The sequence below is a fragment of the Eulemur rufifrons genome, chromosome 8 (assembly GCF_041146395.1).
Source record: "Eulemur rufifrons isolate Redbay chromosome 8, OSU_ERuf_1, whole genome shotgun sequence".
NCBI classification, from domain to species: domain Eukaryota; kingdom Metazoa; phylum Chordata; class Mammalia; order Primates; family Lemuridae; genus Eulemur; species Eulemur rufifrons.
Window position 1 is genome coordinate 60,253,568 of NC_090990.1, and position 15,796 is coordinate 60,269,363.

General features: G+C 38.4%; 1 protein-coding gene and 1 pseudogene across 3 annotated transcripts in view; one reads left to right on the forward strand and one right to left on the reverse strand.

Moving 5' to 3' along the window:
- USP33 (ubiquitin specific peptidase 33) overlaps window positions 1-15,796 on the reverse strand; it is a 61,240-nt gene that overhangs the window by 12,795 nt on the left and 32,649 nt on the right. Inside the window, exons 11-20 of one of the 3 annotated variants that reach the window (XM_069478107.1) lie at window positions 14,259-14,399; window positions 12,285-12,397; window positions 10,942-11,114; window positions 10,748-10,818; window positions 10,086-10,119; window positions 3,565-3,610; window positions 2,829-3,009; window positions 2,266-2,392; window positions 1,433-1,602; window positions 476-557 (exon numbers count right to left, since the gene is read on the reverse strand). In XM_069478107.1, coding sequence (XP_069334208.1) covers window positions 476-557; window positions 1,433-1,602; window positions 2,266-2,392; window positions 2,829-3,009; window positions 3,565-3,610; window positions 10,086-10,119; window positions 10,748-10,818; window positions 10,942-11,114; window positions 12,285-12,397; window positions 14,259-14,399 — 1,138 coding nt within the window. Of the gene's footprint in view, window positions 1-475; window positions 558-1,432; window positions 1,603-2,265; window positions 2,393-2,828; window positions 3,010-3,564; window positions 3,611-10,085; window positions 10,120-10,747; window positions 10,843-10,941; window positions 11,115-12,284; window positions 12,398-14,258; window positions 14,400-15,796 lie in introns of all 3 variants that reach the window. The other 2 variants (XM_069478106.1, XM_069478105.1) reach the window with 2 other exon arrangements.
- LOC138389623 (sal-like protein 2) lies at window positions 3,778-8,069 on the forward strand (annotated as a pseudogene).

The window sequence follows — 15,796 nt, forward strand, 5'->3', positions numbered from 1 at the left end:
TATTTAACTAAGAAAAACATAATTAATAAGAGAATTATGATACAAAATGGTTTAAAATAAAATTATAAAATTTAAGAGTAGGAAAATTCAATTGTGTAAATATATACATATATAAAATTTTAGTGCTAGGGTATGCAAAATCTTTCCAACAAGGTACTTAAAGTTAAATATCACAGCATACCTTTACAGACAATCAGAACAAAAAAAATCAGAATTAATTATCTAGACTACAGTTACACTAGCTACAAAGTCTTCCTGCTCACACTTCAGATTGAATAAATGAAGGAAAAAGAAGGGATATTCTCCATAAGCAATGTACAGCACAAGGAACATCTGTGAAATAATCAATCCAATCTCCTTTTAACCAGTTTATTTTCACAATACTCTATTATCTGATTTAAAAAACAAACCTGTGTGTTTCTAACAGCAGTAAAAAGAAAAACTAAAGAAAAAAGAAAAAAATTAAAAAACAAACCTGCTATATAGGTTATCCCAAATGTTCTGAGGCAGCATCAAAACCAGGTCTTCAATGTAACCAGCTTTTCTTGGAGGAACACCTAAAAAAATTTAGACATGTCTGTCTTCTTTAATTCACTTATATTATTTTCAAAGATTAAACTCATTTTTAAACAATAACTAATGACTGGTCAATCACTATTCTTAAACCCCCTCTCCCAAAACAGTAAGTATAAAGAATTTTTGGTAATTATGTTTCCTAAACATGAACATACACCTTGATATTCACATATTGAAATGTGTGTTAAAGTTTAGGTTTCTATATCCAATATAGGATATTCCTAACCCTTGAGGTTTTACTAAAAACATAATTAACAAGTATACTGAGTCTTCCACAATGAAGTTTAATCGAAGTATCACACGAAGGTCCTATTTATTGTGGAACAAACACTAACATAGCCAATCACAAAGGCATAAATTATATTTAACTATGAGGCATCTTTTTTGTTAAAGCCCAGATATATTTCCATACTTAGGAAAAGAGCCAGCTATTCATTTAAACAAAAGGCATAAAAACCATGAATGTAGTTGGTAGCTGAAATCACTATCAAAGGAATGCCTTTCAGCTAAGACAAGTAGTGTGTAATAAAAAGAGCTCACTGTGCTGTAATTAGCCATTTGTGTAACTGACTCTACTATTAAATTAGAGCTTTGAGAACAGAAATAGGGTCTTTGGTGTCCTTAGGCTCTAGAACAGGTACTTAGTAAATATATGTTCAAAAAAGAGGCTACAGATTGCCTGTAATTAGAAAGAAAAGGCCAATTTCTGAAACTGTATGTAATTAAATGCATTAAGTTGGACTGCAGATGGGGAAATACAGAATAAGTGTAAGTGGAAAATTCTTGACTCTTTCCTAAAGTGCAAATTATTTAATAGCAAACACCTATCACCACTTTGCATTATAGAATTTCTTACCTCCATGAATACAAAGAAAGTCATTATTTGAAATAGGGCCAGGTTCAGCAAAAGTCTTAAATTTATTCAGCCACTGTCGAGAAATATAAAACTGAAGGAGACTTGGTTCCATTATGTTCAACAAATTTGATATCCTTCGCCTCTCTTTTTGTGCCTCTTCGCTGCTCTTCCTATTAAGGACAATGATTAATTAAATTCAATATACATTTTACTATATTAGACAAATAGGTGAATTTTTCCTCTTATTAGACTTAGCACACATCTTAATACTAATCCTATTAGGTCTTGGGAATGGCAAAAGAAAATGTATGTTGTATCATCCACCAAATTCATTCTACACCTGTAGGGGTGATACTGTACTTTAATTACTGGTACATAGGCACATAACTACTGGTACACACTAGGAGGCATTCAAATGTTTGTTAATAAGACCAAGCTAAATATTTAATCTGTTTTTCTATTTCAGTAGCTAACATTTTCTAAGATACTAAAAAATACCAAAAACTTTAATAGTAATACCTCTTTTATTTGCTATTTTAGGAGAAAATTTCATACTTAATTCCCACCATCAGTGCCTAATTTTTTAATTAAAACTAATCTTTCTAAAACCAAATACATCCCTTTGACCTTCAAGTAAATGACTTAATGTTTTCTGAACAAAGAATCATTCTGCATACAGCCTTTTACTTTAGTCTAATGATATGAAAGGAAAACAATTTCTAATCTTTACTCGGCAATTTGAAAGTCTTAGAAGTCACTAATAACCCCAAAGTGAGAGATGTTCTTTCATATTTGTAAAAATTACTTATCCGTGAAATAGTTACTTCCATTACCTATAGAAAAGAACATAAGCTTCTGCATTTTGTACAGTAGATTCTGAAACTTCAGTGACACTCTGATCATCAAATTCATACCAGAGATTATTTAAATTGTTTCGGCAATAGGCTATATAGTGTCCACCTGAATTTGAGGGAAAAGAAATCATTACAATAACAAAATTAAAACAATAATGAAGATAATCTTTTGTATCCCTAGTGCCTAGCACAGCAACTTAGATATAGCAAGAACTATGCATATTTTTTTCAATACATATTATTGATGCCATATAAGGAAACACAGGACAGAATATGTAATCTTTAAAAACCTAGTATAAAAATGATCATGTTAAAGTCCTTATTATTTAACTTTATACAATATAATTTCTAGTATTCTAAATATCATAGTAAAAAATATTCAATTTCCTAAAATTGTCTGACACATTTTTAATAACTACCAGCAAAATCTGTTTTTAAATACTTTTCTCCTGTGGTCAATCAGGTCTTATTTAAGGACTCAATTCAGATGTTTTATTTTATTTTTTTAAATATAAAAACAAATGTCAAATTGGTATACTTACTACTTGCAGTTCCATGGTGGCAAATGACTGACAGAAGATCATATGTCACAATTTGAGTTGGACTATCCTTAGCAAGAAATGGCTGAAGATCCAGGCCTTCTAGCGGAAATGAAACATGGGTGCTGATTTTGGTGGAAAACATCAGTTCATGTCTGAATCTTTTAAGGTGGATGCATAAGATCTGAAAGAGAATAAAATTCGAAACTCTAATTTGTCATTACAAAAGACTAAAAGTATTCTAAATGGTAAAACTTAGTACACTAGTTTTTTTATTATACAAGCAAGAAATTGAGGTGTTCAATCAAAATAAAAGTATAAAGTTATTTAAAATTTTATTTAGTTTTATATGCTAGATAAAGGAGTCTATCAAATATAATGAATTTCAAGTGTCAAGGTTTAACATTAACCTGCAATTATAACCTGATTGAAGAGATGTAAAAATGTGGAAATGGTGAAACATGGCACTTCCTAAGTTCACTGGTGTTTGTTTTCTAATTCTATACTTTATACTTGCAAGATCCTACAGTCCTATTAAACTGTGTTCAACATAGCACACTTCTAGTATTTAACCTACTATTTTAAAAATGAATAATTCTAACAAGGTATGCAAAGCAACTTCCCAATAGAACCACTCCATTCTTCAACCTGGCTAAGAATTTATTACAACATTATGTTCGTTAATACTTTATGTTTGTTCCTATCAGACAATATAAACAATTAAAATCAAAGCCCATACCTCAGGAAACTTTTGAACTTTACAAAACTTCACTCCATTCCTCAACCTAAGGCAGGAAAACAGAAAACCAATGAATCTACAAAAGATTTAGCATATTTAAATACATAGGAAAACTCTTTTAGAAAATGCAGAGACAAATGCTATCAGACTAGAAATGCTAATTATTGAATTGTTACACATATATAGTAAATATCTTAATAATCAAAACACTAGAGTCCCTTATTGTAAAAAATAATTTAAACCAAGATATCAGTAATAAAAATTTAGAGAGCTGTATAATTTTTTGATAGAAATTATTTTATGTTTGTTTTCGTCTGTTTTTGAAACAGGGTCTCGCTCTGTTCCCCCTGTTAGAGGGCAGTGGCATCATCACAGCTCACTGCAACCTTAAACTCCTGGGCTCAAGCTATCCTCCTGCCTCAGCCTCCCGAGTAGCTGGGATTACAAGCACACAGCACCATGCCCAGCTAATTTTTCTATTTTTTGTAGAGATGGGGTCTCACTATGTTGCTCAGGCTTCAAGTAATCCTCTCGCCTTGGCCTCCCAAAGTGCTAGTGAGCCACACAGGCGTGAGCCACCATGCCTGGCCTATTTTACGTTTTAAGAAGTGTGCTACTGTCTATGGTCTGGCCATGCCTATAAAACATCCAAGTAAAACTAAAAGCAAAATCTCAATTTTATAAAATCTGTAGTTCAGGTCAATGTATTAAAACTTTTAGACAGGGAGGGGGAAAGGAAAAGGAAGGGGGGACATAGAGAGCGAGCAAGAGAAAGAAAACATGTTCTACTGACCCTCCTGTAATGGTGGTCATTGGGGACCAGGAGAATTCTAACCAAACTCTTTGGCCTCCTCTTAACCTGAGCCTGAGGGTCACAATAGTTCCCAGGTTATGGATACAAGCACAGCAACCCCCCAGAATCTGGGTCCTCTGTGCCCATGGATCCCACCTGGGGCCCAGAGCAGAGTGGAGTCTTAAGGGCATTTCCTGGTCGCTCCCACAGGTATAGCAGCTAGGGGAGTCAAGAACCTGATCTGGGAAAGTCCCAAGCTGGGAGCAACGCCATTACCTCCAAAATCTACCCCTGCACCCCTGCCTCCACCACTCCCACCTCTACTCCCACATATAAACAGTGGCCACCTGAACATTCCTGATCTTGGAAGAGCTATGGGTGCTGTAGCAGCAGATCCATCAGATGTAAATCTACAGGCAAGTGCTACTTACTGCTCAGCTCTTCAGGCCAGATGGTGGGTGTCCCTGCCAGTCCCCTGAGAGCTACCTGGGAGAGGGACTGCCTCTTCCACCAAGTCCCTACTACTCCTCTTCAGCCCCATCAAGCCTATCCAAACTGGCAAGACACTGGCATCTTCTTCCTCCTCCTCAGGGGCAGAAATAGCCAAGCGGCTTTCTTCCATCTTTACCACACACAGGGGTCACAGCATCCTTTATCTGCTGGAGGGGTTCAGTGAAGCCACAAACCCACCCTGCCCCCTCCTCAGCCCCACCAGGTAGCACAGATCAGCCGACTGCCTCCCCTCATCTGGTATTCCCAAGCACCACTGGACTACTGGCAGCACAGTGTCTTGGGACGGCCCAAGGGCTTTGAGGCTGCCTCCCCAGGGCTCCTGAAACTGAAGAACGGTAAGCTGGGCTGTGGTGAAGCAATGGGTTCCTTGAAGAAGCCTGGTGGAAGGCACAAATGCCACTTCTGTGCCATAGTATTTGGCAGTGACAGTGCCCTGCGGATCCACCTTCATTCCCACACAGATGAGAGGCCCGATAAGTGCAATGTCTGTGGCAACTGCTTTACCACCCATGGCAACCTCAAAGTACATTTCCACCAGTATCATGAGAAGTACCCACGCATGGAGATGAACCCACACCCAATGTCAGAACACCTAAACTATGCAGTCACCAGCAGTGGCCTGCCCTGCTGGTGTGTCTGTGCCACCAAAGAAGGCCAAGGGAGAGGCAGCCATACCAGGTAGAAGTGTCAAGTGCAAGCCTCTGGTGGTCTCCACCACAGCACTCAGTGCCACAGAGAGCCTTACGCTGCTCTCCACTGGCGCAGGCACAGCTGCAGCTCCAGGGCTCCCTGCTTTCAGTAAGTTTGTGCTCACAAAGGCAGTGGAAGAGCAAAGCTGATGAAAACACCGCACCAGGGAGTGAGGGTGGCAGAAAGTAGCACAGCGACCCATGTGCAGCTAAGTAAGCTGGTGTCTTCACTGCCAAGCTGGGCAGTGTTTACCAATCACTTTAAGTCCACTGGCAGCTTCTCCTCCGATATGCTAGAGCCCTTAGAGGCCTCACCCTTTGAGACATCAAAGTTGCAGCAACTGTAGAAAAGACTGACTGACAAGGAGTGATGGCAGTGGCCTCTACTGCCTCAGGAGCCTCCACCACCCCTGCCCTTGCACCTTCATCGTCAGCCTCTTCTGGCCCTAACCAGAGTGTCATCTACCTCTGTGTGCTCAACTGTCCTTGGGCCCTACGCCTGTGTTATGGCCAACATGGAGGTAAGTGGCCCTTCAAATGCAAAGTGTGTGGCAGAGCTTTCTCCACTCTGGGCTATCTGAGTGTGCATCTTGTGGGCCATAAGGCCAGTCCAGCCCCATCTGCCAAAAGTTCACCAACGCTGTCTCTCTGCAGCAGCATATTTGGATGCATTTGTGGAGTCAGATCCCCAATGGTGGTACCACATTCCCTGAAGGGGGAGGAGCTGCCCACGAGAATGGCAATCTAGTCTCTGAGGCAGGGAGCTTCCCCTAGCAGCAGTCTCAGCAGCCATGACCAGAAGAGTTGTTGTCTGAGGAGGAGGGAGAAGATGAGGAAGATGTGACTGGTGAAGATTTCCTGACAGGGAGAGGTTCAAAGCGTGGAGGTGAGCAGACAGTATCAGTGTGAGGTGATATGCAAGAGGCATCTGGGGCAGAGGAGGAAGTGGAGACAGTGGCACTAACAGCCACAGCTGGGACTGAGATGGACTTTCTCATTAGGAGAAAGCAACTCAATAGACTTCTCTGCCACCACCACCACCTGACAACCTGGATCAGCCTCAGCCGATGGAGCGGGGAAGCAGTGCTGTTTGAGGAGGCAAGGAAGAGGGGGCCAAACCCGAGAGGAGCTCAAGCCCAGCATCAGCACCCACTCCAGAAGGGGAGGGCACTAGCACCGCCTCGGTGGAGAAGCTGAGCTTGCATGAGGCAATGAGAAAAAGGAGCCAAGAGAGCAGGAGCAAAAAGGCCTGTGAAGCATGTGGCCACATCTTTCCCACCCAGGCAGCTCTGGAGGAACACTGGGCGACCTACTCAAAAAGGGGCCACTGTTCACTTGCATCTTCTGCAGGAGGGCTTTCTCAAACAGGATACCCTCAAGAAACATATGCTGCTGGCTCACCACCAGGTATAGCCCTTTGCCCCCATGGCCCTCAGAATATTGCTGCTCTTCCCTTGATCCCTGCCTGTTCACCTTCCATTACTTTCCCAGGCTCTCCTCCTTTCCCCAAAAAGATGATTCCATGACTCCATGAGCCTGTTTTTCTGTATCTGCTGCCCTTTGACCTGGGGAGCAGAAACTGAAAGCTCCACAGAAGGACCTCCACGGTTTATGAGCCTTTCTTTTGTGTTTTCCTCTGAGTTCTTACATGGTACGTCCCTAGTGGCTTTTCTCTAGTCTCTGAGCTTGGAAATTATTGTGTTTACAAGGGGATGGTCCCCTAAGGAAATTTTCTCCCCTCTTCATTCTTGATATCTGAGGAAAATAGATTTTCTACAGTTTTCACACTCTTAAGGGAAACCCTCGCCAGCTTCCCTGGTGACCCTGTCCCCTCTTCTCCTCTCTCCTTCTCCTTTTCCCTTTGGCAGGTGCACCTGAGACCCACATTTGGAATTGCAGCCCAGCCCAAAGGGGCCAGCAGCTGTCTCTGAAGGGCACAGTGCAGGTCAACTTACAAGACTTCTTGTCCCAAGACCCTGCTCAGCTGGTAGGGGTGGGTCTCCTGTCATTCTGGAACTAGTACACACCTTTTCTGTCAAGTGGCCTGCACACCAAGCCCTGGGGTTACAGCTCCACCTCCACTACCACTTTAGGCCTGGCTCCACCAGTGTTGTTTGGCACAGGAGCTGTGGTTGGGAAGGTACCTCCAACAACAGGATCCAGAGAGACCAAGGAGAAGACAGTTCCCTCCTCCTAGTTCAGCCTCCTGCATCCACAGTAGTGCCTGAGAAGCCCATTATTGATGATAAATAGCAAACTGTATATTCTTTCTCCCTCCCCCTGCTCCACAAGATGCCGGCAATGAAGATACTCCAGTAATTGGTGGCTCAATCCAGAGAAATGATGGGCATAGGACAATTTTCCCAGTAAATCCCTTGACAGTCACATTAAGGCACAGGTGTTACTGGTCAACAGGCCATTTCATCTCCAGTTTCTCATTCTCCAGCTCCCTCTCAAAGCTGGGAGACAAACTGATTTATTGCCAAGAGGTCTCACATGCGATATTTTAGAAAATGTGCAATTACTTCCTATCTTTAATGAGTACTGTTGGTGAGGGTGGCTGATGAAGTAATGAAGGAGAGCTGAGGAATGTTGCTAAAGCATAGGGCTTGCTGGCAACCTGACTGATTAAGAAAGGGACACGATGGAAGGGAGAAGTCTCAAATTCTTGTCAATGTGAACATTTTCAAACATACTCTTTTGGGCTAATGACATAGTGTGCAGCAGTGCACCAGGGATCACGGAGGATTTCCTAGCACCATTGTGCTTCTAGTTTTAAATAACTTCCTCTGTTATTCCCTGGCCTCATATTTCCTCATCTTCCTTTCTCAAGACTCCTCTTCTCCCCATTTTGTCTATCCATTGACCAAGCTCGTGTTTTTGCCACTGTCTTAAGACTCCCAGACTTTGGGAGACGAACTCCAGGTGGTGTCCTCTCTGCCTCTCTGTCTTGTAATGAGATGCAGGGTTTACTCTTAACATAGGATCATCTGAAACAGGAGTTCTGAGGAGGAAAGAGTGAGGGTTTGCTGTTGACTGACTTGAATGATGGCTTCTCCTCCAAAGTTGTAGGCTCCAGAGCTTCCTATCATAGTAAAATGTTAAAAGCAGATAGCAGAGGTATTAGCATCTTTCCCTCCATCATTAAAGGTGTTTTGACAAAAAAAAAAAAAAAAACTTTATTGTTGGAAAAAAACTTGAAATAAAGGATGGTTATTATTAATAATCAATATTAATACACAATTGACAATCTACTTTGGATTTTGGGGGTAGATGCAAGGTTCTTTTCCATCTTCACTATTATCTTTTTCTTAGTCTGCTCTGCTTTACAAGGAAGGATCCCTCTCTAGCCAACTCCCTTTTTAGCTGTCAGGTAGGGCTTCAAAGACAAACTGATAAAATCTTTCCAAAAGTATAAGGCAGCATCTTCATCTTTATCAACCAAACAGTACAGCATTCCTTTCTGCAAGGAAAAGGACCAACAGCTGCAGATCAATTTTTCCCTGAGGTTACTGCCAAGAACAAGAAGTCTGTATTAGGATTCTAGATCTTACTAGGAGGCCATTATTTTTCTATTACAAAGACTCAGAAAAATTTCCCAGTTCACTCTACCTCAAAATATTCTTTCATCAAGTCTGCACTCACTTTTTTCTGACTTACCACCAAGAAGCATTGTAGTCCAAATTTATTACAAGACATTAAAAGGCAGCTGGTAGTAGATATAAACAAAATTAGACTTTAGCTGTTCTATTTTGCCATTATAACAGCAGATAACATCAAAGTTGGTATACCCTTTCTGAATTTTATGTAGATCTGAAACTATATACCTTTTTCTTCCTGAATTTAGCCTGTCAAAAGAGTAATTCAGAAGACAACATTGCTTTATTTTTAAAAAAATGTTTTATGCAAAATCATTCATTTTACCCCTCAAAATATACACTTTCATAGCTTAGATAAGCCTATTAAATTTGTTACATTTTTATCTTAGCATGAACAGGTGAACATCTTACACAGCTGCTTTAGGACAGCTGCCTGTCTACAAGCTGAATCCAGACAGGATGAGGTCCTGAATCCTCATATAAATGGAAACAGAGTTCCAGCTCTGTATGCTGCCATTTTAAAAAATCCTCCCATCTGGCAGGGGGGAAAAATCCTAACCCTAAAGTGACCAGGATAAATCAGCATGCCAGGGCCACACACCAAGATGAACAGAGTCACTAGATGTGGCACCCTGGTGGATTATCAACACTACTGCCAGGAGAACATTGTAGCAAGCAGCACACTGTACTTTTAAGGTCAAGAACAGCAGCATCGAGCACCCTAGAAACAATTGTTCTGATTCTTCAGGAACAAAATTGTGTTGGCTATAGAATAGTTGTCTTTTTACTCTCTTTCTTATAATAAGGACAAAGCTTTCTGACCTATATTTTTGTAAATATAGTGGCAAATCTAACTCCATATGCCCAATTCATATAACTAGGAAAAATATACAACATGTAATCAAAAGCATCACCAATGTCACTTACTTTTTACATTTTTCACAACTGTACATATTGTCACCTGCAAAAAGAACAGATCTGGTCATTCCTCTTAAATTAACAGCAAATTACTTTCTCTTGGTTCTATAATTCTTTGATTTTGCCACAAGCTGACCTCACAGCTCAATAAAACAAGGTTCCTTTTTTTAGTCTTTGCTCATGAGTCAGAACATTGTTTACCTTCCCCTCCCTTTACTCCTTTCAACTTTGAAGGCCTACTTTAAATAATAAATATCCTTTCCATTTACTCACTCAACAAAATTTACTGACTGCCTGTCACATGTTCAAGCAAAGTCCTAGACACAAAAAACAGTGAAGGACCTTAAATGATACAGAGTTCACAGACAATTCCAGGTATGTAAATAAGCCCATTATTTTGGTTGTTTGACCTTCTTTGAATCTCGGAACGGTTTTAAGACACTTCACTTATCATTTTGTCTTGTACATAGGAATTTGTATAAATTCCTCTAGGATATGATTTTTCTTGTTGTAGTTATATTGTCATGATAAATACTGACACTATACCAATGAGCAAGTACTATTTAAGCTGTCTTAAAATTTAGCTTTTGTGAATACATTTTATAATTTAGTCCCACTAGTATTTTAGCTTCACCTATAACAATTTAGCCATAGATATTATTATATCTTACCTTTTAGTTCATCTCTGGCGAAGAAGGCAGCAAGACAATCTTGCAAGGTTACTACTGGACCCCAAAACCAGCTAGGGACACATGAGACAACAAACCTGAAACATCATTGACAGAAAAAAAAAGGCAGTGTTCTGCCAGTACAGCAGAAACAGTAGTTTTAACAATCATTTTATACAAAGAAAATAAATACATACCTCTTCACGTATTCCATGAAAAAAGCTATCCACCCTTGTGGAGCATATGCTTCGCCACATGATCCTGCTTTGACTATAGAAGTTGGATGACTCGATGAATGCAGCTTAGCAAGGTCTTCCTTGCCAGGAATTGGCAAGGACAGATCTTGAAAGGTCTCGAGCGTTACAGACACCTAAAATTGTTTTGTGTTTTAAAAATGGGATGAAAATAATCCAGCACATTTATAAGGTTAGATTTCAGATTCCAAAGATCAAAGCAAGTTATAATAAGTAAAAACAAAAAAAATGAACTGCTTTTGAACAGCAAAAAAAAATGAACAGCAAAAAAAAAAACACTTGCTCTATACCAGGTGCTATTCCAAATTTAATCTTTACATTAACCCAGTGCAGTAGCTACTAGCATCTCCATTACAGTCACAGACATTACAGCATCAAGCACTCCAAATCCAGCCACTGTAGCTTAAGGTCCAAACTCTTAAGCAATATTGTATTTATTTTTGAAAACTGACCTTTAAGGATAGTTTTAAAATGTTTTCTTAAAGGGGGGGGAGCCAAATCTGGTATCTAATTTTAAATAGCTGAAAACATTTCTGATAATTACATTTAAATATTTAGCACCAAAATAACCTACTTTAAAATGACCCTATTGAAAGCCCTTACATTGGACTTGATATTCTAATACAATAACTGAAAACTTAGTATTGTTTTTGAAATATTATTTCATATTCATTAATTATATTCATTATTTCACTAAAATGAAACCATACTTAAGCTCAAAGAAACTTTAAGAGATTTAACTGTTATTAAAGAACTCATGATGATTTTAATGTATGCCCTTATTACTGTCTATGAATTTGACACTACCTTTATTATCAGAGTTCCAATCTTAACATGGGGAATTATTTATAAGGCATAAGTAGAACCAAATGTAAGAGATACATTCACAGCTTTGTGCCCTGTGAGTAGCAACAGTTTCCAATCATACTTATTTCATCAGCCTTGGTAGAATACGTAAGTGTTACCAATTCTCGTTGCTAAGTAACTTCTCACCTTTATATGTAACCAAAATGAAAAATTTAGTAATTTTTCCTTATAATACATATGCCTGTCCAATGATGGGTCAAAACCCACCCTTTAAAAAGGATGTTACTATTAATATTACTTCCAAAAAACTAAATTCTACTCCTAGAACCAATTTATATTGCTGCAAACACAAGAAATGCATGTATGAACATCAGTAGCAAAGAGAAAGAATTAAATTTTTCACATCATTTTGCCAGGTTTTTTTAAAAAAAAAGCATTTGACAGAAATTTTCTGTGTATTCTAATTCCCTCATACTCACCCTGTCACAAGTCAGACACTGCACTGAGCTAATGATTGTTCCATCAAATATGTCTGAAATAACACTTCTGTATTTCTTGTGCTGTTTTTTTCTCTTTGGAGATGCAGACTGAGCTAGGATTGAAACACAAGTATACAACATTTAAAAAAACAATCAAAGTACATCCTTTAACATTTTTCTCTAGTAAAAATTACTACACTGAAGGGAAATTTTCATAATACCATTCAAAATAGCTTTACTTAAAAATAAACAAACAAAAAACAGAGAAACTAAGTAGACAAGGTTTAAGCTGCTGTTGCTTTTAAACATGTGTGATCCTTGGCCACCATAAATGTACAAATGGGGAAATGAAAAAATCCTTAATTAGCACAATATTCAGGGCATTTTTTCCATATGCAAAATGAAGAGTTTAGCCTCATCACTGGTATGTTTACTTATGTCCTCCAAGTCAAAGGAAGAGAGAAAGAGGTTAAAAAGTGCAGTAAAAGCTAAAGATGAAATAGGTGGGGTTCAGTCTCCCCATCTTGACTTCAGAGTAATTCTGCTTTACCTGATTTTGGTTCCAAGTAAGGCTTTGTTTGAGGAAAGGATTCTAGTAAGTTTTCAGAGTTCTTTATATATTTCTGGATACAAGTCTGTTGTTAGCTATGTGCTCTGTAAATATTTCCTCCCAATCTTATCTTTCCATTCTTCTAACAATGTCCATTGCCAAGAAAAATTTTTAATTTTTTCTTTTATGGATCAAGTTTTTGATGTCTTTAAGAGTTCTTTGCCTAACCCAAGGTCATGAAGACTTTTGCCTATGTTTTCTTCTCAAAGATTTATAGTTTTACGTTTTGTAATACCGGGACTCCCATACACAAAATGGTACTGACACTCTGGAAAAGTCTGGCAGTTTCACACAATGTTAAGCATAAAATGAACATAAAACCCACTAAACCCACTTCTAGGTATGTATCCTAGACAAATGAAAACTTACATTCTTAGAAAAACCTGCACATGAATGTTTAGAGCAGCATTGTTCATAATTGCCAAAAACTGGAAACAATTCAAAAGTCCTTCAATGATGGAATTAACGAATTAATAGTAGTACAGTCATACAATGAAATATTGCTTGGTAGTAAAAAGGAACGAACTATACAGACATGCAATAACATGACTGAATCTCAAATGCATTATGTTAAGTGAAAGAAGCCTACTTCAAAAGACTATGATTCCATTTTTTTTTTTTTTTTTTTTTTTGAGACAGAGTCTTGCTCTGTTGCCCGGGCTAGAGTGAGTGCCATGGCGTCAGCCTAGCTCACAGCAACCTCAAACTCCTGGGCTCAAGCAATCCTTCTGCCTCAGCCTCCCAAGTAGCTGGGACTACAGGCATGTGCCACCATGCCCGGCTCATTTTTTCTATATATATTTTTAGTTGTCCATATAATTTCTTTCTATTTTTAGTAGAGACGGGGTCTCGCTCTTGCTCAGGCTGGTCTCGAACTCCTGACCTCCAGCGATCCACCCGCCTCGGCCTCCCAGAGTGCTAGGATTACAGGCGTGAGCCACCACGCCCGGCCTACGATTCCGTTTATGACATTCAGGGAAAAGGCAAAACAACAGGAAGAGGATCAACGGTGCCAGGGCTTAGGGATAGAACAATGATCTGATTACAAAGTACTAGTATGAGGGAATTCTTTTGGGTGTTAGAACCATTCTATATTCTGTCTGTTGTGGTGGTAACAAGAATTTATTCATGTGTTAAAACTAATAAAATTCTACACAAGAAAAAGACTGCTCAACTGTAAGTAAACTTTTAAAAATTGAGAAAGAACAAACAAAATTTTAAATCATGGTTATATAAAATTATGCTGTCAATTTTAAAGGAACAAATAATATTTCATGAATAACACTTCAAATTATCAAATGTCAAAATCAGCATTTTAAATTAAGACCCAAAGTAAAAGAATTTAAATAAGGGAAACTTTTTACCTTTTTTGTGTGTGGGTGCCAATCCTGGCCACAAATTGCCTGATTTAGGAGGGCTCGTGGATAAACGTGGGTTAACACTTTCATTTGATGGAAGAATCTGTGTTGTTGACAGGTCATTCAAGTGGACATCAGTGATATATTCTGTAATATTGAAATTTGTATTATTATCTTAAGTAGTAAAGTTATTATACCTGTCCAATAACATTAACTAATTTAAAGGTTTTCTAATTTGACATTTTGAACACAATTCACATTAACAAATGTCAGGTGAATACTTGATAGACAAAGTGCTTGCTAAGCAAAATAATAGTGATTTTCCAACTAGGAATCCAATTAATGTTTATAACACACTACTGTTGTAGGCAATTCAGGAAATGAGCAGCGGAATGACACAAAACCAAAGAGGATCTTATTTATCCAAATACAGTCAATATTTAAAAAAAAAAAAAAAAGATATTCAGGACAGTTTTAAAACCCTGTGGGAAAAAGAGAGATTAATCTCCCAAACTAATGTAGTAATAAAAATCAAACAAAAGGCTGGGTGCACTAGCTCATGCCTGTAATCCCAGTACTTTGGGAGGCCAAAGTGGAAGGATTACTGGAGACCAGGCTGGGCAACATAGTGAGACTCTGTTTGTACAAACAATAATAATAATTAAAAAAAATTAGCCAGGCATAGTTGCACATGCCTGAGGTGGGAAGATTGCTTGAGCCCAAGAGTTCGAGGCTGCAGTAAGCTATATCGTGCCACTGCACTCTAGCCTGGGCAACAGAGCAACACTTTGCTGGGGTGGGGGGACTCAAACAAGAAATTGAAGCATATCCCTATAAATATATGCAACTATTATGTACTCATAATAATTTAAAAAATAAAAAATAAATCTAAGCATAAGGTAATCATATGTCATTTTATTCTTACTGTGATAAAAGAAAACACATATATTCATCAAGAAGGGATCTTTTTTAGAATTAAATTATAAGATGAATCCAGAAAATACAAGTTCCATGAGAGCTATCTTGATAGTTTGTTGTTGGATTCTTATTGCCTTACACATATTCCAGGACAAGGACTATATTCAATAACTATTTGAATGAAGAAAAGAGAAATGTTGACAAGATACTTTGAAACAGATTGTCTTCAGGGATTTTTCCACATAATGCAAAATCATTTTTCACATAGACACTTCTGAATATTTCAACCATGACTAAATCAGACCGCATATTATTTGGGGTAAAAAAAAGACTCACTCTAGGCCTTTCTGAAAGGAATAAAGTTAATGTGATCAAGGTTAGGGGGTGGCAAATTTTTCCTAGAAAAGGCCCAATAGTAAATATTTTAGGTTTTGCATGCCATATGGATTTTGCCAGATTTTTTTCATCAAGCTTTAAAACACGTAAAAGCTCAGACTCCTGATTTAGGTCATCCCCTAGTTACTATGTATAAGAAGAAGCTTGTTACAGAGCAATAAAGGACCAGCATGTCCCTTAATGAGGTTTAACTGGGCTTTTGACAAGAAAGGGCTGGTGTCAAGGCTAAC